The 25,962-nt window shown below is 41.1% G+C and overlaps 1 protein-coding gene across 2 annotated transcripts in view; it reads right to left on the bottom strand.

Annotated features, from left to right (window-relative positions):
- Window positions 1–25,962, bottom strand: part of LOC116412188 (phospholipase A2 inhibitor subunit gamma B-like) — a 62,676-nt gene that overhangs the window by 18,183 nt on the left and 18,531 nt on the right. Inside the window, exons 4-7 of one of the 2 annotated variants that reach the window (XM_031905839.1) lie at window positions 22,463–22,603; window positions 6,167–6,283; window positions 5,057–5,212; window positions 3,624–3,901 (exon numbers count right to left, since the gene is read on the bottom strand). In XM_031905839.1, the coding sequence (XP_031761699.1) occupies window positions 3,699–3,901; window positions 5,057–5,212; window positions 6,167–6,283; window positions 22,463–22,603 (617 nt within the window). In that variant the 3' untranslated portion in view covers window positions 3,624–3,698. Of the gene's footprint in view, window positions 1–3,623; window positions 3,902–5,056; window positions 5,213–6,166; window positions 6,284–22,462; window positions 22,604–25,962 lie in introns of those variants that run through there. The other variant, XM_031905840.1, reaches the window with a different exon arrangement.

Here is a 25,962-nt window from a genome sequence, read left to right as displayed (position 1 = left end):
CTTGATAGGTACTGATCAGAATATGTTGTGCCTGGGTCCAAAAACATAGGGTGTTGGTAACTAATTAGCAGTGTAGAGCACCATCTCTTGGCACAAGGAGAGGGGTTGATAGGAAACTGCAGTCCTACTCAGGAGTTGTATATCGCTATATCAGTGATCCCCAACCAGTGGCTCAGGGGGAACATGTTACTCACCAACCCCTTGGGTGTTGCCCCCAGTGGCCCCAAAGTAGGTGCCATTTTTGGAAGCGTGGAGACAGTTTTCCTCCAAGCAGAGCCTCCTGCAGCCCAGCAGTCCCCATGGGGCTACCAACAGCCAATCACAGACCGTATTTGGCACCCCAAAGAACATTTTTATGCTTGTTCTTGTTATTGCATTTTGGGTTCCTAAGCAGTTAATTCATTTTATTGGGGCAGATTTTATCAGTGCACATTTCACAGTGCAATTTTATGGTAGGTAGGCAGGGTAGGACCCGTTATCCAGAATGCTCAGGGCCGAGGGTATTCCGGATAAGGGGTCTTTCCGTAATTTGGATCTCCATACCTTAAAGGAGAACTTAAAGGAGAACTAAAGGCTAAAATAGGAAATCATTAGAAATGCTGTATTCTGTATTCTGAACATAAACATAAACATTATGAACTTACTGCACAAGCCCAGGGATTGAGAAGCCTAATTAAAATAATGATTTATGCTTTCAAAGTTGTCCACAGGGGGCCGCCATCTTGTTACTTTGTTATACCATCTTCTATAAGATCTGGCTCCAGCACATGCTCAGTTTGCTCTGGGCTGCTGTTGGGAGGCGGAGCTTAGGGAACGTAGTAAATTATCAAAACAACAGCACAAAGCCAGTGGATGCATACATATGCAAAATAATCCTCCAATGAGAATCCCAGCTGATGTGAGTAAATCCGGCTCCCTGTTCTCTGTTCCTGCAATTGGAGTTGGGAGCAATAAGCACAGTTTCCCAGCACTGAACAAGTCTGTCCCTTTATCCCCATGTCTGATTCCTGTGCCATATAATGACGGGAAAAATGCCATCATTATCTCTATATGTAAGATAATATTAAAATGGCTGATATAGTGCTGGGAACCTAATTAGCCTTCTCATTGGTCGATGCTCTTGTGTATATAAGTTTTTCTTCAACCTCCATAGAGAACTAGGTGGAACCTAAAAATCATCCCATTGGCACAGAGACACAGGTGCATCATGGGTACAGGTACATATAAACTAGTGCTGCTCTATTATATACATTTTATTACAAGATATCAATACAAACAAGCTTTAGCTCAGTATTTAGACATAACTTGTTTACAACAGACACAAATATTCCCATATCTCCATCCCCCAAAATGTCAGTTCAGAAGATAATTGTGGCTTTTTCTAACCAAAACACATTCTGAATTCTCTCCTTCTACAAATGATTTTCTCTAACACTTGCATTACACTGACCAAAGCAAAGGTTTGCTGAGCAGACTGGGGGTTCCATACACAGCCTATTTATTATAGTGAGAGCCCAAACTCTGAACTGAGTGTCAGTCACTTTGGGAAGGAACATAGTGTTTGTGCAGAGGTTCCCCTGTACATATCATGTTGTTCTGCCTATACACCTACTGGCACAGTTTGGCCTCTCCCCGTGTGTAATGCACACAAACCCCCATGCAACTGCTTCATAAACACTTTGAGAGAAGTTATTGGTCTGTTGTGTGGTTATATATAAAAGCAAAAAAAAGAATAAAAAAATAAAAAAAGTTAAAAAAGCAAGCCCCAGTACTAAAGCTAGTAATATTCTGTACCTTAGCCATGGGGGGAGAGTATAAGGTGCATATACAGTCACTGTATTACATACAGAAAAGCCTTTCCAATGGGAAAGTTTATTCCCAGATTGGTTGGCTAGTATGCTTGTTTAATAGTGACCAGGCAGTGACTAGAGCAAGCCAGTAGGGGAAAAAAGAATATTGTGAGTCGATCCCTAAGCTCAGGTCACTGACATCAGCCAAGAGCAGACTGAGCATGTGCAGTAGTTGGGCAAAAGATGGAGAGCTACTGTGGGCATCTTCAGGGGCATGGGGCTTTATTTCTATAGAGCTTTGGTGGCTTTGGGCTGGTACAGGGGCTCAAAACTCATAGCTAAACATTTCTAGCCATATTCTTTTTTAGGCTTTAGTTGTCCTTTAAGTCTACTAAAAAATCAATAAAACATTAATTAAACCCAATAGGATTGTTTTGCCTCCAATAAGGATTATTTATATCTTAGTTGGGATCAAGTACAGGTACTGTTTTATTATTACAGAGAAAAATTAATCATTTAACCATTAAATAAACCCAATAGGGCTGTTCTGCCCCCAATAAGGGGTAATTATATCTTAGTTGGGATCAAGTACAGGTACTGTTTTATTATTACAGCGAAAAGGGAATCATTTAACCATTAAATAAACCCAATAGGGCTGTTCTGCCCCCAATAAGGGGTAATTATATCTTAGTTGGGATCAAGTACAGGTACTGTTTTATTATTACAGAGAAAAGGGAATCATTTAACCATGAAATAAACCCAATAGGGCTGTTCTGCCCCCAATAAGGGGTAATTATATCTCAGTTGGGATCAAGTACAGGTACTGTTTTATTATTACAGAGAAAAGGGAATCATTTAACCATGAAATAAACCCAATAGGGCTGTTCTGCCCCCAATAAGGGGTAATTATATCTTAGTTGGGATCAAGTACAGGTACTGTTTTATTATTACAGAGAAAAGGGAATCATTTAACCATGAAATAAACCCAATAGGGCTGTTCTGCCCCCAATAAGGGGTAATTATATCTTAGTTGGGATCAAGTACAGGTACTGTTTTATTATTACAGAGAAAAGGGAATCATTTAACCATGAAATAAACCCAATAGGGCTGTTCTGCCCCAATAAGGGGTAATTATATCTTAGTTGGGATCAAGTATAGGTACTGTTTTATTATTACAGAGAAAAAGGAAATCAGTTTTAAAAATTCCAAATTATTTTATTAAAGGAGACATATTAAATAAATGGGAAAAACCTTAATATTTTAGGCAATTATGAATAATATACGGTGCTGGTTTCACTTTGTGCTTAAAATTAATCCTATCTGTAAAAATGGCCCCTTTATTGGAGCTCCCTATAGATCCTATCACTTCTCTTTCTGAGTTTGAAATGAAGAGTGGGCGTGTCCTAACAGTCCCTGACAGAAGCACAGTAGGAGGGGGAGAGCCAGTCACAGCCCTGCAGTCACACAAGCAAAGCAAAATTTCCCTATCAGGTCAGCCTAGCTGCTGATTGGTTCCTATCCTACAGTGCAGGGTACAGAGGGCCGCCGGCTCCCCAGCTCATCCAGACAATTCAGCCAGCAGGAAGTGGAACAGATGGGCGGGGCTAATTTTTTTGTTTTTTTGTTTTTGGTGGAATTTCTCAATAAATCAGTCAGAAACACAACTTTTTTAAGCACAATCCTTCTATATCAAGAGGACTATAATTCACTGGTACATTCTTAATTTTTATAGGCTGTGTCTCCTTTAAAATGGAGTCTATGGGAGATGGGCTTTCTGTAATTTGGAGCTTTCTGGATAAAAGTTTTCCGGATAAGGGATCCCATACCTGTACCAAACAAATACACAAACACAGTCTGGCAGAACAGAGATTCCTGGGCACTGTAAGGGTTATATGAAAACGTATTGTGTCATCCAAACATGAATTTAATCAGTGCAGTAAAAATGGCTGCTGGGAGAAGGAATCCGTGATGAACATCAAAGGCTCCATTGGTGGCTGCAGGGTTTCCAGTGATGGCTGCAGTGGGGGTTCCAGTGGTGGCTGCAATGGGGGTTCCAGTGGTGGCTGCAGTGGGGGTTCCAGTGGTGGCTGCAGTGGGGGTTCCAGTGGTGGCTGCAGTGGTGCACAGATAGTATGAGTTTACACCCAGATATATAAAGATTTTATATATATATATATATATATATATATATATAAATCTATATATATAATATAATATAAGAGGGCTGTTCCTGCTGAATGGGGAATCCCTATGTGCCATAGTTTTATGGTATCTCTCTGTACAGGCTATGAGCAAACTTAGGGGGCTGTTCCTGCTGAATTGTGCTTAGTACAGGGGAATCCCTATGTGCCATAGTTTTATGGTATCTCTCTGTACAGGCTATGAGCAAACTTAGGGGGCTGTTCCTGCTGAATTGTGCTTAGTACAGGGGAATCCCTATGTGCCATAGTTTTATGGTATCTCTCTGTACAGGCTATGAGCAAACTTAGGGGGCTGTTCCTGCTGAATTGTGCTTAGTACAGGGGAATCCCTATGTGTCATAGTTTTATGGTATCTCTCTGTACAGGCTATGAGCAAACTTAGGGGGCTGTTCCTGCTGAATTGTGCTTAGTACAGGGGAATCCCTATGCTGCCATAGTTTTATGGTATCTCTCTGTACAGGCTATGAGCAAACTTAGGGGGCTGTTCCTGCTGAATTGTGCTTAGTACTGGGGAATCCCTATGCTGCCATAGTTTTATGGTATCTCTCTGTACAGGCTATGAGCAAACTTAGGGGGCTGTTCCTGCTGAATTGTGCTTAGTACAGGGGAATCCCTATGTGCCATAGTTTTATGGTATCTCTCTGTACAGGCTATGAGCAAACTTAGGGGGCTGTTCCTGCTGAATTGTGCTTAGTACAGGGGAATCCCTATGTGCCATAGTTTTATGGTATCTCTCTGTACAGGCTATGAGCAAACTTAGGGGGCTGTTCCTGCTGAATTGTGCTTAGTACAGGGGAATCCCTATGTGTCATAGTTTTATGGTATCTCTCTGTACAGGCTATGAGCAAACTTAGGGGGCTGTTCCTGCTGAATTGTGCTTAGTACAGGGGAATCCCTATGCTGCCATAGTTTTATGGTATCTCTCTGTACAGGCTATGAGCAAACTTAGGGGGCTGTTCCTGCTGAATTGTGCTTAGTACTGGGGAATCCCTATGCTGCCATAGTTTTATGGTATCTCTCTGTACAGACTATGAGGGTAGGGATTATAATAGTGAGGGTACTTACTTGTTGGTAAAGTTGGGGTGCAGTTCTCTGTGGAACAGCAGGATGAGGCAAATGTCACCATGGTAAATGGAAAACTAAAACTCCCATTTAGGTTACACAATTCTTGTGGTGCACAGGTGCGTGTGAACATGTCACGGTTACTGAATCCTAGGAAAGCTAAAGCAAAAACACCTTTAAATTTCCTGTGGATGACGATTCAGTACTTTACATTGTGGACAAAAGCTCTGTATCATTCACATGTATTCATTTATATGTCCCCCTGTTACAGGCTTCTAATAATATTCTATAGAAAACCACAACTTAAAAAACACAACTTAAAGAAGAACTAAACCATAAACTGAATAGGGCTAGAAGTGCCATACTTTATATACTGAACTGACTACTCTAGCTTAAAGGTAAACTAAAGCCTAAAAAAGAATATGGCTAGAAATGTTTAGCTATGAGTTTTGAGCCCCTGTACCAGCCCAAAGCCACCAACGCTCTAAAGAAATAAAGACCCATGCCCCTTAAGATGCCCACAGTAGCTCTCCATCTTTTGCCCAACTACTGCACATGCTCAGTCTGCTCTTGGCTGATGTCAGTGACCTGAGCTTAGGGATCGACTCGGCTTGCTCTAGTCACTGCCTGGTCACTATTAAACATGCATACAGGCCAACCAATCACAGTCCTGTCTGGCTGCTCCCTAAAAAACTGAATTACTTTACAACATTAGAAACCAATTTTTAAAAGGAAAACTTTTTTTGTAACAAAAATCACTTTTAATCCCTAATGAAACCTAAAACAGCATTCCTAATATGTTTCTTTAGAGTTCCCCGGATACACTCATTAACTCCATCGCCCTCGTCATCATCCGACCAGTCCACAAGAATTTCCTGGATCTCTTTATCCGACTTTTTCCAGATATTATACAGCTCTTCACCTCCTCAAATAGACTTTACAATACTGTTGCTGGACTACAGCTCCCAGCATGCCTCACCCTTCATTATATGTTACATTATTCTGTGATTTGTAGTCCAACAGAGTAAAGGTTGGTTGAGCAGCGCTGTGCAGCAGGGTTTACATCCCCTTTAAATATATATAACAACATTTTTATAAATGGGTGACACCTACGTATGGAAAGGCTCAGGAGCACCGATGCACACACTTGATTGGTCGGGCAGGTCCCACTGGTACCGGAGCAGGATATTCCATTCAGATTCAGGCATTGTGTGCAAGACAGAGAATAACCTAAAAGAGATTTTGTTATTTGTCTTTGAACATAAACACGGCTAAAAGACCCTGAGGAACTGATCAGAGAAAGTGACACAATCTGAAATATACAGATAAGGGGCCTATATATCCTGTTGTACTGTTGTACCAAATCATCTGGCAGTTAAAGGGTTAAGTGACATTTGTTCTTAGTATAGGTCCTATAGAGATCCAATATATCCAAACATGTCCCTGGGGTACTGTGCTTAGTACAGGGCAGGGGTGTAACTGAAACGTAAGCAGAACCCACGGTCTGGGCCGTAATTATATCTTAGTTGGGATCAAGTACAGGTACTGTTTTATTATTACAGAGAAAAGGGAATCATTTAACCATTAAATAAACCCAATAGGGCTGTTCTGCCCCCAATAAGGGGTAATTATATCTTAGTTGGGATCAAGTACAGGTACTGTTTTATTATTACAGAGAAAAGGGAATCATTTAACCATTAAATAAACCCAATAGGGCTGTTCTGCCCCAATAAGGGGTAATTATATCTTAGTTGGGATCAAGTACAGGTACTGTTTTATTATTACAGAGAAAAGGGAATCATTTAACCATGAAATAAACCCAATAGGGCTGTTCTGATCCTAATAAGGGGTAATTATATCTTAGTTGGGATCAAGTACAGGTACTGTTTTATTATTACAGAGAAAAGGGAATCATTTAACCATTAAATAAACCCAATAGGGCTGTTCTGCCCCCAATAAGGGGTAATTATATCTTAGTTGGGATCAAGTACAGGTACTGTTTTATTATTACAGAGAAAAGAGAATCATTTAACCATTAAATAAACCCAATAGGGCTGTTCTGCCCCAATAAGGGATAATTATATCTTAGTTGGGATCAAGTACAGGTACTGTTTTATTATTACAGAGAAAAGGGAATCATTTAACCATTAAATAAACCCAATAGGGCTGTTCTGCCCCAATAAGGGATAATTATATCTTAGTTGGGATCAAGTACAGGTACTGTTTTATTATTGCAAAGAAAAAGGAAATCATGTTTAAAAATAAGAATTATTTTCCACAGCAACAACCGCGGAATGAAGAAAGTGACCGTCCAGCTCCCTTTCCCTCCCCTCTTCCCTATCTCCTTCTAACCTTTCCAGTTAAAAAACAAAATCAATAAAAATACTTAATAAAAAAAAAAAGAATTATTTGATTAAAATATAGTCTATGGGACATGGCCTTTGTGTAATTCAGAACTTTCTGGATAATGGGTTTCTGGATAAGGGATCCCATACCTGTATCTTGATCACTGTTAAAACCACTAAAATATAAATTAAAGAAACAGTGAAACACTGACAAAGCTATAAACTCACCCGTTGCTGCAAACACAGACAGGGCACAGAGAGTTCCCAGCAGAGACCTCATTATGGAATCACCGGCCGCTCTGTGAGGCTAAAGCCTGAGTCTCACTCACCAATTATACACTGTGACAAGGAAGTAATTGGCAAAAAATGACTCCAAAACAACTGATTTATAGGATGTTGGTTTGTGAGACACTGGCAGGTCAAATACTTCCGGTGACTGAAAAATTAATCTTTAGTCAAAAAATTAAATCTTTACAAGATCATGAAACTCTTGTAAATGGAACAACCCTGGCGCCCGACCTACAGCACAAATACCAGTCACTCCCTACTTATATCACATGAGTTATCGGCACAATAAATATAAATGATATTCTTATATATCTATTTATACCAATAACATATTTCCCATCTGTGTACCATTAACTCTAGCTCTTCCATTTTACCCCTGAAGCTTCTTGTATTTGTAAATATACAGTACATATGCTGGAAATTTTTTCAAAATGTCACAGGGCAACCTTTTTGAAATAAAAAGTAAATGCTCTGCTCGTTGAGGCTACAGTTTGTCATTGTTACTTTATATTACTTATTTTTCTATTGAGGACCTCTCCTATCCATTCCTATCAGTCCTTCATTCAAAATACACCCTGGTTGCTAAGGTATTTTGGATCCAAGCAACCAAATAACTGTTGAAACTCCAAACTGTTGTAATTGTAATAATTAAAAAAAAACTACAAATAATAAAAGAAGAAGACCAATTGCAAATTGTCTTAGAAATTACACTCTAGATCATACTAGAAGTTAACTCATCCCCTTTAAAGGTAGAATCTGCCATCTGCTATCAGTTTAGCAAAAATTACTTTTTTGTTTATGTTTATTGTAATAAAAGGACCCTGTACAAATGTACTTACCCTGCTGCATTATGTACGCTTTGAATCTAGAATTACTAAAAATAGTAAAAAGACTTGCGGTATGGCGCCTGAGGGAGCGGACGCCCAATAAAGAAGCTCCGTGCGTGCCCCCATTGCTATATTTTCAATAAAATTAGTCTCATCCATGGGGACCTCACCAAAGCATAAGAAGAGGGCTAAGAGCTCCGCAATGCTGAATCCTCTAACGGAAACACGAGAGACACACATCTGCCAGGGCTGGATTTCTCCGTGAGGCACCCGAGGCCACCCCTGTGGCTGTCCCCCTCTGCGCATGCGCGAACGCGGGCCCCAGTGTGCATGCGCGAACCCTCCTTTAAACTCCCATAAGGAGCAGTGGGGAGAGGTCCCCACTGCTCCGTATGGGAGCCAAATTTAAAAATGTTCTTGCGGTGGGGCGGCATGCCGCCCCTAAACTTCTGCCGCCCTAGGCCCGGGCCTTTGTGGCCTTTCCACAAATCCGGGCCTGACATCTGCTTTCCAATATGGCCGACGAGACTTCTCAAAACCACGCACAAGTTTTCCCTGATCTAAAGGCACAAAGTAGGTAAGAGCAGACTGAGCATGTGCAGTAGTTGGGCAAGGCAAAAGATGGAGAGCTACTGTGGGCATCTTCAGGGGCATGGGGCTTTATTTCTATAGAGCTTTGGGGATATTGGGCTGGTACAAGGGCCCAAAACACATAGCTAAACATTTCTAGCCATATTCATTTTTAGGCTTTAGTTGTCCTTTAAAGGACATGTTGGCACTTTATAAATAAATGTTAATAATAATAATAATAGTCTAATGTTGTTGTCTCATGTTATGTACACTGCATTCTTTATATATGGATAACATCAAAATTATCTCATGGAACGTGAATGGAATTAATTCACCAGTAAAACGCAAAAGAATTCAACAAGAACTATAAAAACTTGATGCTGATATTGCACTCCTACAGGTTACGCACCTAAATGATGATGAAAACCAGAAACTATGTTCTTTGTGAGTTGCTGACAATATATTTATTGCAATAAACAAAAAAGGAGGTGTTTCAATTTTATTTAGCAAAAAGTTACATTTCCAACTAATAAATACATCCAGGGACAATTCTGGTAGGTTTATCCATGCAGAAATTTTTCATGGAATATCTGCTCAATTTATGCCCCAAACAATAAATAAACCTGATTTCTATTGGGATATAATTTATAGAATTCATTCTTTGAATTCCTTTATTGTAATAGTGGGAGGTGATTTCAACGAATCACATTTATGGTCTTTGGATAAATGTGGTATATCCACTAATCCTTCTCATAGCAAATCAAAATGATTCTCTGATCTACCAGATCATACAAACCTGAAGGATGTCTGGAGAATTTTGAATCCCACGGAACGGGGACAAGAATAGATTATATACTCACATCCACCGACTTATTAACCCATGTTTGGGATGTAATGATTGGGAATTTTACCTACTCAGACCATACTTCTATAAGCATTACAATGGAAAGCATTCATCAGAGGAGAAATCACTTCATTCAGATCACAATTTACTTAAAAATGAACTCAAGAATACTGGATCTTAGTAACAAGCAAAAAGAAGCATTCATTGCTTTTAGATCAACCCCTTCTCAAGGCAACTGTGAGGAATATGAAAATTCCATAAAAGAACTAAAATCCTGGTTATCCATTAAAGATACTATCAACCAGAGCTATGTAAAATCCAAGTACTTCAACCTGGGCAACAAAGCTAATAAACTCCTAGCCAATATGACATAAAATTTGCACTATTAAGTCTACTAATGACAAAATCACTCATAACCCATTGGAGATTGCTGAGACCTTCCGGAAATATTATGAGACCTTATACTCTCCTACTATATCTAATAGCAAGTTGAGAAGAATATTCTTTAACAACATAACTTTTCCCAAGATATCTCAATCAGATTTGGAAAACTTAAACTCTCCAATCACTGAAGAAGAAGTAAGTGTCACGATCTCCCTGAGGAGACGCTGTGGAGTACCAGGAAGGTGGGAGCCTGAAGACGGGGTAACCCGGAGTGTAGCCATAGATCACTGAACTGGTGTCTGAGGCCATGTTGAAAGTGAAGAACTTTAATAAACTAGTCATGTAACAGAACACACAATGGATATACACTGAATATATAATACGGCAGGCAGAGGCAGAATCCAGACAGGCAAAAGGTCAGGGCAAACGGCAGTCAAACGAAGTAAAGGACAGGCCAAGGTCAAAACCGGGAAATCAAGGTAGAACTAGGAAGGGCTCAGGAACAAGGCAGAAGGCAGGATCAGGACACGGAACTGGAGCTTGGAACCAACGAGAAACAAGGACACAGACACAGGAACAGGGAACACGAAGGCAGGGTCACGAGAGACAATTAATGACCAAGCAAGGGGCAATGGTCAGGGAAAAGCTTATAAAGGGAGAAGATTAGAAGATGGGAAACACATGAGGTTAATGAGGTGGGCGGAGCAAAGGGAGCAGACAGAAAGTAGGAGACAAGAGAAGAAACAGACAGACCGAAATGCCTCCAGTGGCTACAGAGGCAAATGACTGCCGCCAGGAACACCCCAAGTGGTGTTCGAATCCCGCTGATCCTGACAGTAAGATTCACAACATCATCCCTGATGAAATACAAAACTGAGGACCTGATGGTCTATCCGGACCTTTCTATAAGTGTTTAATTAATGAAATTTCACCCTTTCTTACAGAATTGTATAATTTTATCATTAATCAAAAGCAATCTTTACCCTCCAGTCTCAATTCATACACTTTGGTACTGCTCAAACAAGGAAAGGATCCAACCATTAAAGTCATATACTCAGCTAAAACTAATAAAATCCCAATCTCATTGGTGGGAATAGATGCAGAGAAAGCTTTCAACAACATTTGCTGGGACCACCTATTTGAGCTTTTGGTTTTCATGGCCCTTTTAATGATTTAATTCATTTATTATAATCAGTCCCAACTACTCAGATATTGGCAGCAGGAGAACTCTCAAAACTAATCTATTTGAAAAGAGGAACTAGACAGGGTTGTCCTTTATCACCCCTATTATTTGACCTATGCTTAGAACCTTTAATAAGAACACTAAAAATTGCTGATTCCTTGCCTGGCTTATCAATAAATAAAATAAAAGTTCAATTAACAGCTTTTGCCGACGATTTACTCCTAATTGTTAAAGACCCTAATAAAAAACCTTACCAACATATTTTCCATTATCCACTGTATAATGTTATTTAAAATAAACCTAAACAAATCTGAACTTATGGATGTATATGGTCAAACACCACCAAATATTGTAAAGCAACTAGGAACTGGCAAAAGTCTTTCAAGTATTAAATATCTTGGAATATATTTACCGTCTGATCTCCAAAGGCTTTACTCCTTAAATTATCTTCCTATGTTAAAAAGCATAATTTCTCTATGTCAAAAATGGAAAAATATCCCACTAAACTTGAAAGGAAAATTAGTTTTCTAGAAAATGATGATCTTTCCAAAATGTATTTATACTATCATAAATCTACCTCTCTTAATCCAACACAAAGATATCGATAAGCTAAAATCGGCCCTCTTAGAATTCCTCTGGAAAGGCGAAACTCCCAAAATAACATTGAACAAATTGAACTATCCTAAATCTTACCGTGGTCTTGATTTGTCTGATTTTAGAACCTTTATCAGCTTTAACCCGATACATAGTAGAATGGTTTTCGGAAAAGGTTAAATTGACTAATATACCTCTGGAACTTTTAACTAATTCTCGTGATAACATTTTGGAACAAATACTACAAATCCCAGAACAATTTAATGGGGTTGTAAACCCAACCATAACGCTGTCCCACTGCGCCCCCTAGTTTTGCTATAGAAGTTGTCGAAAAATAATTATAGATGCAAGGAAATTCCCCAATGAGAATTCTACTGAGCAACAATGTGACTGTAAGTGCAAGAGAAGTGACCAATGAGAATGCTGATTCCCAGCACTGTGTCAGGCCCCTTGCTGGTACCTTACATATAGAGATAATGATGGCATTTTTCCCGTCATTATATGGCACAGGAATCAGACATGGGGATAAAGGGACAGACTTTTTCAGTGCTGGGAAACTGTGCTTATTGCTCCCAACTCCAATTGCAGGAACAGAGAACAGGGAGCCGGATTTACTCACATCAGCTGGGATTCTCATTGGGGGATTTCTTGCATTTTAATGGGGGAAAGTTTTATTGTGCAATATTGCTTTAAGAATACAACCCTGATGTTGCTGGACTACAGCTCCCAGCATGCCTCACCCTTTATTATATGTTAAATTGTTCTTGGATTTGTAGTCCAGTAACAGCTGAGTAAAGTTTGGTAGAGCCGTGCTGTGCAGCAGGGTTTACATTCCTCTAGTGTCTGAGGTGTTACCAACATCACAGTGACAGCCACTACTTGTGGGAGATTTGCAGAGTTCTCTGTCGCCATCTTGTGGTTAACATCAGGACCGTCTTTCTTTTTTATTTTCAACTGACTGAGAATTGCCTCTGCTTAAACACACATAGAGACAGTTATCAGTAGATTATATTGTCATTGTCTATTTTAGTAGCCATGAAAAGTAGCTGCTACTAGTAGCTCTGTGTGTCTTCTCCCTAAAATGTTAGGGATCCCTGTGCTATACACAGAGGTGTGGCTCTCATATGTAGAGCTCTGTTACATGTGACTCATCTTGGGCACCAGTTAACAGGAACAGATATGTAAACATGGGGCTTAATTTGGTCCACTGAATATTCACTGCAGATTGTACCATCAAGCTCTATATCAGTAGTTTTACACCCCAGGTGTCTGCTCCAGCATCCTGATGTCACAGATATTTCTAGGTTCCAGACACTGTAGCCTGGGAAACTACCCTACACAGACATCTCCTTGTTGGCACACTTAACTGCTCCTACTAACTTACACTGAAGTGTGCTATGATAGGAGCTATGATAGGAGCTATGATAGGAGCTATGATAGGAGCTATGATAGGAGCTATGATAGGAGCTATGATAGGAGCTGTGATAGGAGCTGTGATAGGAGCTGTGATAGGAGCTATGATAGGAGCTGTGATAGGAGCTGTGATAGGAGCTGTGATAGGAGCTGTGATAGGAGCTGTGATAGGAGCTGTGATAGGAGCTATGGTAGGAGCTGTGATAGGAGCTATGATAGGAGCTGTGATAGGAGCTATGGTAGGAGCTGTGATAGGAGCTATGATAGGAGCTGTGATAGGAGCTGTGATAGGAGCTGTGATAGGAGCTGTGATAGGAGCTGTGATAGGAGCTGTGATAGGAGCTGTGATAGGAGCTATGATAGGAGCTGTGATAGGAGCTGTGATAGGAGCTGTGATAGGAGCTGTGATAGGAGCTGTGATAGGAGCTATGATAGGAGCTACCAGGCCACAAACTGAAGCCTTTACCCATGGTGTCTGGCCTACCTTAGAGTCAAGGCTTCTCCTTACTGATACCTCCTTCCTCAGGCTCCCCAGCACCTCCGCCCCCTCCCTTAAGTGGAGCCCAGAGGCGGAACTTTCAAAGCCATCCCCATTTGTAAACTAGGGATCTCACGTAATTCCCATGGGCCAGTTGGAACCCACCCCTCACACAGGGCATTGAATACACAGAGAGGGGGGAGCACCATTTTATTTCCAAACCAGATATCATTAATTGTTCCCTTTAGTGCCCCTTTAACCTTCAGTATCAATATTATTATTATGGACACATATTTATAAATTTCCAACATATTGAGCAGCGCTGTACATTGGTTGGGTATATACACTGAACTCACAGATTACATGCAGAAATACAGCCGGTAACTGATACAAGACAGCCCTGCTCAAAAGAGCTTACAATTAAAAAGTAGATATCTGTAGTATCAGGCCACAAACTGAATGCAAATGTGCTAAATAAGATACCAGGGAACGGTTCTTGTTATTGCATTTTGGGTTCCTGAGCAGTTAATTCATTTGAGAGATTTTATTGCTGCACCTTTCCCCATTCATAGTACAATGTTATGGTATAGTACCCCAAATATAAACTGTAATACCAAACAAATACACAAACACAGTCAGGCAGAACAGAGATTCCTGGGCACTGTAAGGGTTATATGAAAACGTATTGTGTCATCCAAACATGAATTTAATCAGCGCAGTAAAAATGGCTGCTGGGAGAAGGAATCCGTGATGAACATCAAAGGCTCCATTGGTGGCTGCAGTGCTGGTTCCATTGGTGGCTGCAGGGGTGGCTGCATTGCTGGTTCCATTGGTGGCTGCAGGGGTGGCTGCATTGCTGGTTGCAGTGGGGGTTCCATTGGAGGCTGCAGAGCTGCACATAGTGTATGAGTTGACTCCCAGGGAGTTATGGATGAATAATTGCTCCACGTTAGCAATATCACAAACACGTTTGGACGCACATCCACTTGCCACTATAGGATAAAATCCTGTAGGGAGTAAACATAATAACATATTATAGGTGTTGTGATACTGCTTCTATTTTGTTTCCCATAAATGATTGAGTTTATGGATTTGCAATTAGATGCATGTAATGATGGTTACTACTCATTTTTTCAAATACATATATTGCTTCAGATTTAATGGGACACCCAGCCATAAAGCTGTCCCACTGTGTCTCCTAGTCCTCTATATAATTTCACATTTTACATTATGGAAAGCAATTCACCAATGACAATTCTACTGAGAATAATTTATTTACAGATGTAAGAGAACTGACCAATGAGTATGCTTATTCCTAGTCTATGTCAGTATCTATTAAAGGGGATGTAAACCCAACCATAATGCTGTCCCACTGCGCCCCCTAGTTTTGAAAAACATAATTATAAATGCAAGAAAATTCCCCAATGAGAATTCTACTGAGCAAACATCCGATTATAAGTGCAAGAGAAGTGACCAATGAGAATGCCGATTCCCAGCACTGTCAGGCCCCTTGCTGGTACCTTACATATAGAGATAATGATGGCATTTTTCCCGTCATTATATGGCACAGGAATCAGACATGGGGATAAAGGGACAGACTTGTTCAGTGCTGGGAAACTGTGCTTATTGCTCCCAACTCCAATTGCAGGAACAGAGAACAGGGAGCCGTATTTACTCACATCAGCTGGGATTCTCATTGGGGGACTTCTTGCATTTTAATGCAGCCGCTGGCCCTGGGGATTTGGGGGAGCCATGTTGTGCAGCAGGGTTTAGAGTCCCTTTAGCTGGCAACAATGTGCCTCCTACGTTGTTTGGCAGTTAAAGATTCTCTCTGCAGAAGCTGTCCCGTTTCGCTTCACCGAAAAAATGGCGAATCTTTCAAAAGATTCGCAAAATGGCAGAGAATTCGCGAATCGGTGAAAATGGCGTGCGTAAAAAAAAAACTGTCGCCCGCGGCTATTGTTTTGTCGCCCGCGGCTATTGTTTTGTCACTCGGGTATTGTTTTGTCGCCCGTGGCTATTTTTTTGTCGCCTGCGCCTATTTTTTTGTTGCCGCGGCTATTTTTTTTTTTGTAGCCCGCGTCAATTTTTGGACGCACAGTGAATTTTTTCATCCATTTCACAAAAAAATCCGCCACGGGCGAAACGCGGAAATGTGCATATTCTTTTGTCGCCCGCGGCTATTGTTTTGTCGCACGGCTATTGTTTTGTCGCCCGCGGCTATTATTTTGTCACCCGCGGCTATTGTTTTGTCACGCGACTATTGTTTTGTTGCCCGCAGCTATTTTTTAATCGCCCGCGGCTATTTTTTTTGTAGCCCGTGACAATTTTTGGACGCGCAGTGAATTTTTTCGTCCGTTTCGCGAAACAATCCGCAACTGGCGAAACGCGAATCCATGCCTGGTGAAACATTTCACCCATCACTAGTCGCAGGACCAACCTCCAAGCAGCAGATGTGATTGCATCGTGTCTGCTGCTTGTTCCTGCTTCCTCCTTCCCCCCCAGTGCCAGCCCACTGACTAGGGGACTTCCTGCTCCAGGACTGCAGCACCAAGGACCAGGCAAGCTTCAGGACAGGTAAAGGTGATTTTTTTTACTTTACATAAATATATGGTTTTCTGGGGGTCTCTGTATAGTTAGGGGGGGTTACGGCACATAATACAATGACAGGTGGCTCTGTGTGCAAAAGCTGAGCTGGCAGGCGAGAAATCTATATGCGCTATTTTCATTTTGGGTTCAGTACATACCACAGACTTTGGTATATCTATGCATATTAGGCATCAAACTGTTCAGTAGACCTTAGGTGTTCCTATTTGGGGTGACTTGCCTTTGTATGCAAGAAATTGTGTGAGATAAATGCAGCAAATTGCAACATTTTTAGGCAATTTTCTGAAATCGTCAAACTTAGGAAAGCTTTTTGTGTACCCATTATATATTTAGGGGAATGTGTACTTTCCAAAAATATATGGCTTTCTGGGGTGAGTGTACTTTTTTGTAGTGTTATCCCACATAAAGGATGTAAATACGTTGATTTTGCAGGAGCTAAAATGACAGATCATATGGGGGTATGTTCCCATTGGGGCCCCTACATGCTAAATTTAGGGTGTTTTATCTTGGTACCTAATGCTATGTGGGAGATAAGATGCTGCAAAGTTGAAGCTTTGAGGGGATTTTTGGAAATGTCATCAAAATTGCCAAATTTAGAAAAGCTTGGTACTTTGGAGTAGAAAGACATAGGTACCCATTTTAGATTCGGGGGAATGTGTACTTTCCAAAAATATATGACTTTCTGGGGTGAGCGTACTTTATACTAGCTTTATCCCACATGTAATGATGTAAATGTGTTTATTTTGCTGGAGCTGAAATTACAGAAATGATAGATCATATGGGGGTATGTTCACATTGGGGCCCCTACATGCCACATACTTAGCTAAACCTATACATATTGGGCATCAAACTGTTCAGGGGACCCCTGGGGTTCATATTTAGGGTGTTTTATTTGGTTACTTTATGACCTGTAGGAGATAAGATACTATAGACTGGAAGCTTTGAAGCGGTTTTTAAAAAATGTCACAAATTTTGATATAAACCAATAACTTTAGGAAAGCATTGCGACTTGGTAGTTTGGAGTAGACAGACAGTTGTGCTTATTCTGGATTCCCCAGAATCTGTTCTTTCCAAAAATGTATAATTTTCTGGGATAAACCTTCTGTTAGTGGAATTTTTGGCCTTGAAATCTAAAGTATGCAGCTTTCTGGAGCAGTGCTTTGGGAATTTGGTAGTGTACTGCTGGGAGTTTTTGACCTATACAAGTGAGAAATCTCCATATATATTTGGTATTGGCACGTTCAGGAGACATGGGACTTTCCAAGTCAGTTGTATTTTCATGCATAAAAGTTTTTTTGCTTCTGGTATGTGTGTTTATATTATGGAAAGTTTGATTTTTTTTCATTTTTAGACATTTAGAAGCTTATATCTTGTTACAGAATTGGAATAACAGAAAAATTCTATCATATTTTGAAAGCATAGGTTGTCCTGAAAAAAACAATATATTGTTTTTCTGGGTAAAATAAAATCCCCCCCGAGGAAAGGCCCCTAAAGTGAAACAGTGCAAAATGTTCAAAAACTGTCTGGCAATACAAGTTCCACTTTGACCAAAATGGCTGGCAGTAAAAAGGTTAAACAGCTGCCAAAATCTCCCATCTTCGCTCCAGTGTGGATGTGGCTAGCAGACAGTATGCCCCCCCAGATCTTTGCCCCCAGCGCCGGTCGACAGCAGTCCCACCCCCAACTGTACCACATCAATCTCCTTTATAAAAACCTACTCAGTGATTTTTAGTAACTTTATAATTAGAGGTAAACAAATGTTTTTTCCTGATACAGTTTTGAAAGAAAATTTGCATTTTTGCCAGTGCTTTCACCAGAAGAAAAAAATATGTGTTTTTAAGTTTGGGGAAAAAAACCCACGAAAACCGGCAATGCATTTTACTGCTGAGAAAATAAATGAAATGTAAATACCTGTTGACTCCAATGAGCCTGGCAGCAGTAAAAAGCGCCAAAGCCCCATTTGCCCCAATGCATTTGGTAACATTCTGCAAAAAAATCAGTATTTGGCAAATTTTTCCATGGTTTTAACAATACTTTCACTGACTTATAATGTAGTATTATTATTATTATTATTATTATTAACATTTATTTATAAAGCGCCAACATATCCCGCAGCGCTGTACAATAAGTGGGTTACATACATTGGACATACAGAGTAACATATAAAGCAATCAATAACCGATACAAGAGGAGAAGAGAGCCCTGCCCAAAAGAGCTTACAATCTACAAGGAGAAAGGGTTGAGACACAAGGTGTGGGAATGGGCATGACCAGAGTTGTGAGAGGTGGGGCACAGGGTATTGCTAAACTAGATTAGGGTAAGCTTCTCTAAATACATGTGTTTTTAGAGAAGGGGGGCAGCCCTTGCAAAGTCTTGTGCGAGTGTGTGAGGGGGGAATGAGAGAGGAGTTGAGGGGCAGGTCAGTAGGGGGGTAACAAGCGGGTTGGATGGTACCTAGAGATGAGTCCAGAGATGTAGGGTGGGGCAGAGTTATGAACTGCTTTGAATGTGAGAGTCATTAGTTTGAATTTTATCCTGGATGGTAAGGAAAGCCAGTGCAGGGATTGGCAGAGTGGCACGGCAGGGGGATTGGCAGAGCGGCATGGCAGGGATTGGCAGAGTGGCACAGCAGGGATTGGCAGAGCAGCACGGCAGGGGAGGAGCGGTTGGAGAGGTGTATGATCCTGGCAGCAGTATTTATTATGGACTGGAGAGGGGACAGTCTTTGGAGGGGAAGGCCAATTAATAGGGAGTTACAGTAGTCCAGGTGAGATATGATAAGTGAGTGAATCATAATTTTGGCAGCATCATGGGTGATAAATGATCGGATTTTGGAGATATTTCTTAAGTGAAAGTGACATGATTTGATAAGTGATTGGATATGAGGAGTGAATGGCAGGGCAGAATCAAGGATAACCCCAAGGCACCGAGCCTGGGAAGATAGGGTGATGGTAGAATTGTTAACCTGTATAGATACCTTGGGAAGAATGTGGGTGTTGGATGGGGGAAAGAGAACCAATTCAGTCTTAGAGACATTTAATTTATGGTAACGCTGGGACATCCAAGTAGAGATAGTGGCCAGGCATGAAGAGACAAGAGTTAGAAGCTCTGGGTTGAGATCAGGAGAGGAAAGATAGATCTGAGTATCGTCAGCATAGAGGTGGTACTGATAGCCGAAAGAATTGATTAGTTTGCCAAGTGAGGAGGTATAGAGAGAAAATAGTAAGGGGCCCAGCACAGAGCCTTGAGGAACCCCGACAGAAAGAGGCAGGGGAGAAGATGATTCCCCATTGTAAGAGACACTAAAGGATCGATCTAAGAGATAAGATGAAAACCAGGATAAGGCAGTGTCACGAAGGGCAAGAGAGCGGAGAGTCTGGAGGAGAAGAGGGGGATCCACAGTGTCAAAAGCAGCAGAGAGATCGAGAAGTATTAGTAGCGAGTAGTGTTTTTTGGCTTTAGCCGAAAGGAGGTCATTTGTTAGTCGGGTTAGAGCAGTTTCGGTGGCGTGTTAGTAACATAGTAACATAGTAAGTTTGGTTGAAAAAAGATATACATCCATCACGTTCAACCATAATGCCTATATATAACCTGCCTAACTACAAGTTGATCCAGAGGATCCAGCTCTCACAGTAAAAAATCCTTTCCGAATATTTAAATGGAACCTCCCTTCTTCTAAACGGAGTGGGTGCCCTCGTGTCCATTGGAAGGACTTACTGGTAAATAAAACATTAGAAAGGTTATTATATGATTCCCTTATATATTTATACATAGTTATCATGTCACCTCTTAAGCGCCTCTTCTCCAGTGTAAACAGACCCAACTGGGCCAGTCTTTCCCCATAACTGAGACTTCCCATACCCTTTACCAGCTTAGTTGCCCTTCTCTGGACCCTCTCTAACTCAATTATGTCCCGTTTGAGCACTGGAGACCAAAACTGAACAGCATATTCTAGATGGGGCCTTACCAGCGCTCTGTAAAGGGGAAGAATAACCCCCTCCTCCCGTGAATCTATACCCCTTTTAATACAGCTCAAAACCTTGTTTGCCCTTGCAGCTGCTGCCTGGCATTGCTTGCTACAGCCAAGTTTATTATCTACAAGGACTCCAAGGTCCTTCTCCATTATGGATTTGCCTAGTGCAGTCCCATTAAGGGTATATGGGGCTTGCATATTTTTACATCCCAGGTGCATGACCTTACATTTATCCACATTAAATCTCATCTGCCACTTAGCCACCCAGATTGCCAGTTGGCCAAGATCCTGCTGCAGGGATGCCACATCCTGGATAGAATTGACTGGTCTGCAGAGTTTTGTGTCATCTGCAAACACTGATACATTACTCATAATACCCTCCCCTAAGTCATTTATGAACAAATTAAACAAAAGTGGACCCAGTACAGAACCCTGAGGGACCCCACTGAGAACCTTATTCCAAGTAGAGAATGTGCCATTAACAACCACCCTCTGTACCCGATCCTGTAGCCAGTTTTCAATCCATGTACAAACGACTTCACTAAGACCAATAGACCTTAGCTTAGAAAGCAGTCGTTTGTGGGGAACGGTATCAAATGCTTTGGCAAAATCCAAATAGATTATATCTACTGCATCCCCACTGTCCAGCTTCTTACTTACCTCATCATAAAAAGCAATTAAATTGGTCTGACATGACCTGTCCTTCATAAAGCCATGCTGATTCCTACCCATAATGCCATTCTCCACTACATAATTTTGTATGTGATCCCTTAACAAGCCTTCAAATAACTTGCCCACCACGGATGTCAGACTTACTGGCCTATAATTGCCAGGCTGAGATCTTACTCCCTTTTTAAATATGGGAATGACATTCGCCTTCTTCCAATCCCTAGGTACCATACCTGATGAAAGAGAGTCTGAGAATATCAGAAACAAGGACCACTGCAATTCTGCCCCTAGCTCTCTCAGTACCCGAGGGTGTATTCCATCTGGCCCAGGTGCCTTGTTTACATTTATCGTGTGTAACCCTTTAAGCACCATATCCTGTGCCAACCACTGTGTAGTTGGAGCTGAGGCAACAGTGCAGCTATTGGGTGGGACTTGGCCCACTGGCTCCTCTACTGTATACACAGAAGAAAAGAACTGGTTAAGCACATCTGCCTTTTCTGTATCCGCTGTAACCATATTGTTACTATAACTCAATGGGGCCACACCCTCAACCTGCATCTTTTTACTATTAATATACTTAAAAAACTTTTTGGGGTTAGTCTTGGCCTCGGCCGCGATGCGCTCCTCATTTTCTATCTTTGCCTTCCGGATTGCTGTTTTACACACTTGTTATAGTGTTTATATTCATTAAACGCAGCTACTGTCCCCTCTGACTTATATTTCTTAAAAGCTTTCCTTTTTCTCCCTATTAACTTCTTTACCTCAGAGTTAAGCCACATAGGGTGATTCTTAACACTTCTACTTTTTCTTATTAATGGAATGAATTGAGAACAGTAATGATTTAATATCATTTTAAATGACAACCATTTCTGCTCTGTGTTTTTATCAGAAAACATAATGCCCCAATCTATGCCCTGAAGCGCTGCCCTTAAGGAGCTAAAATTTGCCTTCCTAAAATTCAGTGTTGTTGTCTAAAACCAGATTGTAGGGGATCCAGGAGGTTATTGTCAGAGAGGAATAGCGTCAGTCTGTTGTAAACTAGGCGCTCAAGCAATTTGGAGATGAATGGGAGCAGAGAGATATATAAGAGATGTATAAGTATTTATATTATTATTTCCTATAAAGGGCATATTACATAGAATATATAAGTTGTGCTGTGCCTGCAATATAATGATATGATATACACATGATTATAAAGAGGAGCCAATGAGAGGAGGGAATAATACGGTTGTACCTGGCGATATTGCGGCTTCTAGATAGCACATATTTTCATTCCCGGTGCAGGGAATACTTTGCGAGGCATCACACAGGCTCCCGTCATATGAAAGGCAGGACGGGCAAGTCAGTCCATTCGGTTGATTGATGTTATCTGGTACTGTAAAAAAGAAAGAAATCACTTTGTCTCTCTCATCGTATATATTTCTTATTTTGTCCAACAGTCCGTTCGTTTCAAGTTCCACTGCACTTCTGCTCCTCACCCTCATGTGTAACAAACATAATTTAGTCGCAATAACCTCTTCATGTAAGGGTGGCATAAAATATATTTTGTATGTAGTGTGATGGCAGCAACCCTTAGGCCAGGGCTTTTGTTAGGCCTCTAGGGTTGGTATTTCTCTGTACAGGCTATGAGCAAACTTAGGGGGCTGTTCCTGCTGAATTGTGCTTAGTACAGGGGAATCCCTATGCTGCCATAGTTTTATGGTATCTCTCTGTACAGGCTATGAGCAAACTTAGGGGGCTGTTCCTGCTGAATTGTGCTTAGTACAGGGGAATCCCTATGCTGCCATAGTTTTATGGTATCTCTCTGTACAGGTTATGAGCAAACTTAGGGGCTGTTCCTGCTGAATTGTGCTTAGTACAGGGGAATCCCTATGTGCCATAGTTTTATGGTATCTCTCTGTACAGGCTATGAGCAAACTTAGGGGGCTGTTCCTGCTGAATTGTGCTTAGTACAGGGGAATCCCTATGTGCCATAGTTTTATGGTATCTCTCTGTACAGGCTATGAGCAAACTTAGGGGGCTGTTCCTGCTGAATTGTGCTTAGTAGGGGTACTTACTTGTTGGTAAAGTTGAAGTACAGGATGAGGCATATGTCACCTTGGAATTCGGAAAACTAAAACTCCCAAATAGGTTACATGATTCTTGGCGTGCAAACAAGTCACGGTTACTGTACCCTAGGGAAGCTAAAGCAAAAACACCTTTGTTAATCTGGGGGGGTCTGGGGGTTATCAACAATAAACATCTTGTGGATTATGATCCAGTACTTTACACGGTGGACAAAAGCCTTTCGGAAAATAATGTAGCCGGTACATTTCCTAACGGCCAGATTATATGAAGAGAGATTAATTGATATAACTATTCAATATGAACTGATGGATAAGGAGAAGCGAATGCTGTTCGGGAGACACTGCGCTACTGTACTGTAACATGCCTGAAGCAGGGACCTGAGTTTTCGTAGAAACTTGCATTTTGTAATATACTATGTTAGCCAATAAAAGGTATCACCTACTCTGTATCATTCACATTTATTCATTTATAGTTACACCTGTTACAGGCTTCTAATAATATTCTATATATAATCACAGCATAAAGGAGAACTAAACTATCTAATGAATATGGCTAGAAATTCCATATTTTATATACTAAACTGACTGCACTAACTTAGGGTTGTAAACCCAACCATAACACTGCTCCACTGCGCCCCGAGTTTTGCCATAATTATAGAGGCAAAAAAAATTACCAATGAGCATTCTAGTGATTAAAAAAAAACTTGCAAATTGGCCAATGAGAATGCTGATTCCCAGCACTGTGTCAGGCCCCTTGCTGGTACCTTACATATAGAGATAATGATGGCATTTTTCCCGTCATTATATGGCACAGGAATCAGACATGGGGATAAAGGGACAGACTTGTTCAGTGCTGGGAAACTGTGCTTATTGCTCCCAACTCCAATTGCAGGAACAGAGAACAGGGAGCCGGATTTACTCACATCAGCTGGGATTCTCATTGGGGGATTTCTTGCATTTTAATGCAGTTTTATTGGGCAATATTGCTTTAAGAATACAGCCCTGATGTTGCTGGACTACAGCTCCCAGCATGCCTCACCCATCATTATATGTTACATTATTCTGGGATTTGTAGTCCAGCAACAGCTGAGTAACGTTTGGTTGAGCCGCGCTGTGCAGCAGGGTTTAGTGTCCCCTTTAAATATATATATTTATATTTTTATAAATGGGTGCCACCTACGTATGGAAATGCTCAGGAGCACCGATGCACACACTTGATTGGTCGAGCAGGTCATACTGGCACCAGAGCAGGATATTCCATTCAGATTCAGGCACTGTGTGCAAGACAGAGAATAAACTAAAAGAAGAGATTTTGTTATTAAAGTCTTTGAACATAAACAGGGCTTAAAGATCTTGAGGAACAGATCAGAGAAAGCGACACAATCTGAAATATACAGATAAGGGGCCTATATATCCTGTTGTACTGTTGTACCAAATCATCTGGCAGTTAAAGGGTTAAGTGACATTTGTTCTTAGTATAGGTCTTATAGAGATCCAATATACCCAAACATGTCCCTGGGGTACTGTGCTTAGTACAGGGCAGGGGTGTAACTGAAACGTAAGCAGAACCCACGGTCTGGGCCCCCCCAGTCACCCGGGCCCCTCACACCCACAGGGTCTGCTGCCTCTGCACTTACACCCCTGCCCTGTACTAAGCATACAGTGCAGAGAGAGGAGCTTGATTTGTGAAGCATGTATATGATACATGCTTGCCAGGTAAAGCCTTTTCTGTGAAGCATGTATCACATACATGCTTGACAGTAAAAGCATTAAAGGAATACTGTCATGGGAAAGCATGTTTTTTTTTTAAACCAGTCAGTTAATAGAGCTTCTCCAGCAGAATCCTGCATTGTAATCTGTTGTTCCCATGGGGCTAGCCATATTCTTCATTTCCCAGGGTGCCACAGCCATGTGACCTGTGCTCTGATAAACTTCAGTCACACTTTACTGCTGCGCTGTAAGTTGGAGTGATATCCCCCCTCCCCCCAGCAGCAACTCAGCAGAACAATGGGAAGGGAGCAAGATAGCAGCTCCCAGTAGGTATCAGAATAGCACTCAATAGTAAGAAATCCAAGTCCGGCTTGGGACTCCTCCAGTTACATGGGAGTAGGAGAAACAATAGGTTAGCTGAAAGCAGTTCTAATGTGTAGCACTGGCTGAAAGCTCAGACTCAGGCACACTTTACTGCTGCACTGCAAGTTGGAGTGATATCCGCCCTCCCCCCCAGCAGCCAATCAGCAGAACAATGGGAAGGGAGCAAGATAGTAGCTCCCAGTAGGTATCAGAATAGCACTCAATAGTAAGAAATCCAAGTCCGGCTTGGGACTCCTCCAGTTACATGGGAGTAGGAGAAACAATAGGTTAGCTGAAAGCAGTTCTAATGTGTAGCGCTGGCTGAAAGCTCAGACTCAGGCACAATGCACTGAGATGGCGCCTACACACCAATATTACAGCTACAAATACATTTGTTGGTTCAAGAATAAAATGTTTAATGGGAATCATTTGCCGTGTAACAGTGTCATTTAGAAATAAATACAAGGTACTGTTTTATTATCACTGAGAAAAAAGCAAATCAGTCAAAAATTAAGAATTGTTTATTTAAATGTGACACTGTGGGAAATGGCAATGCTATAATCAGGTTTCCTGATAATGGATCCCATACCTATAT

Source organism: Xenopus tropicalis, chromosome 7, assembly GCF_000004195.4.
Source record: "Xenopus tropicalis strain Nigerian chromosome 7, UCB_Xtro_10.0, whole genome shotgun sequence".
Taxonomy (NCBI): domain Eukaryota; kingdom Metazoa; phylum Chordata; class Amphibia; order Anura; family Pipidae; genus Xenopus; species Xenopus tropicalis.
This window is presented reverse-complemented; position numbering and strand designations above follow the sequence as displayed.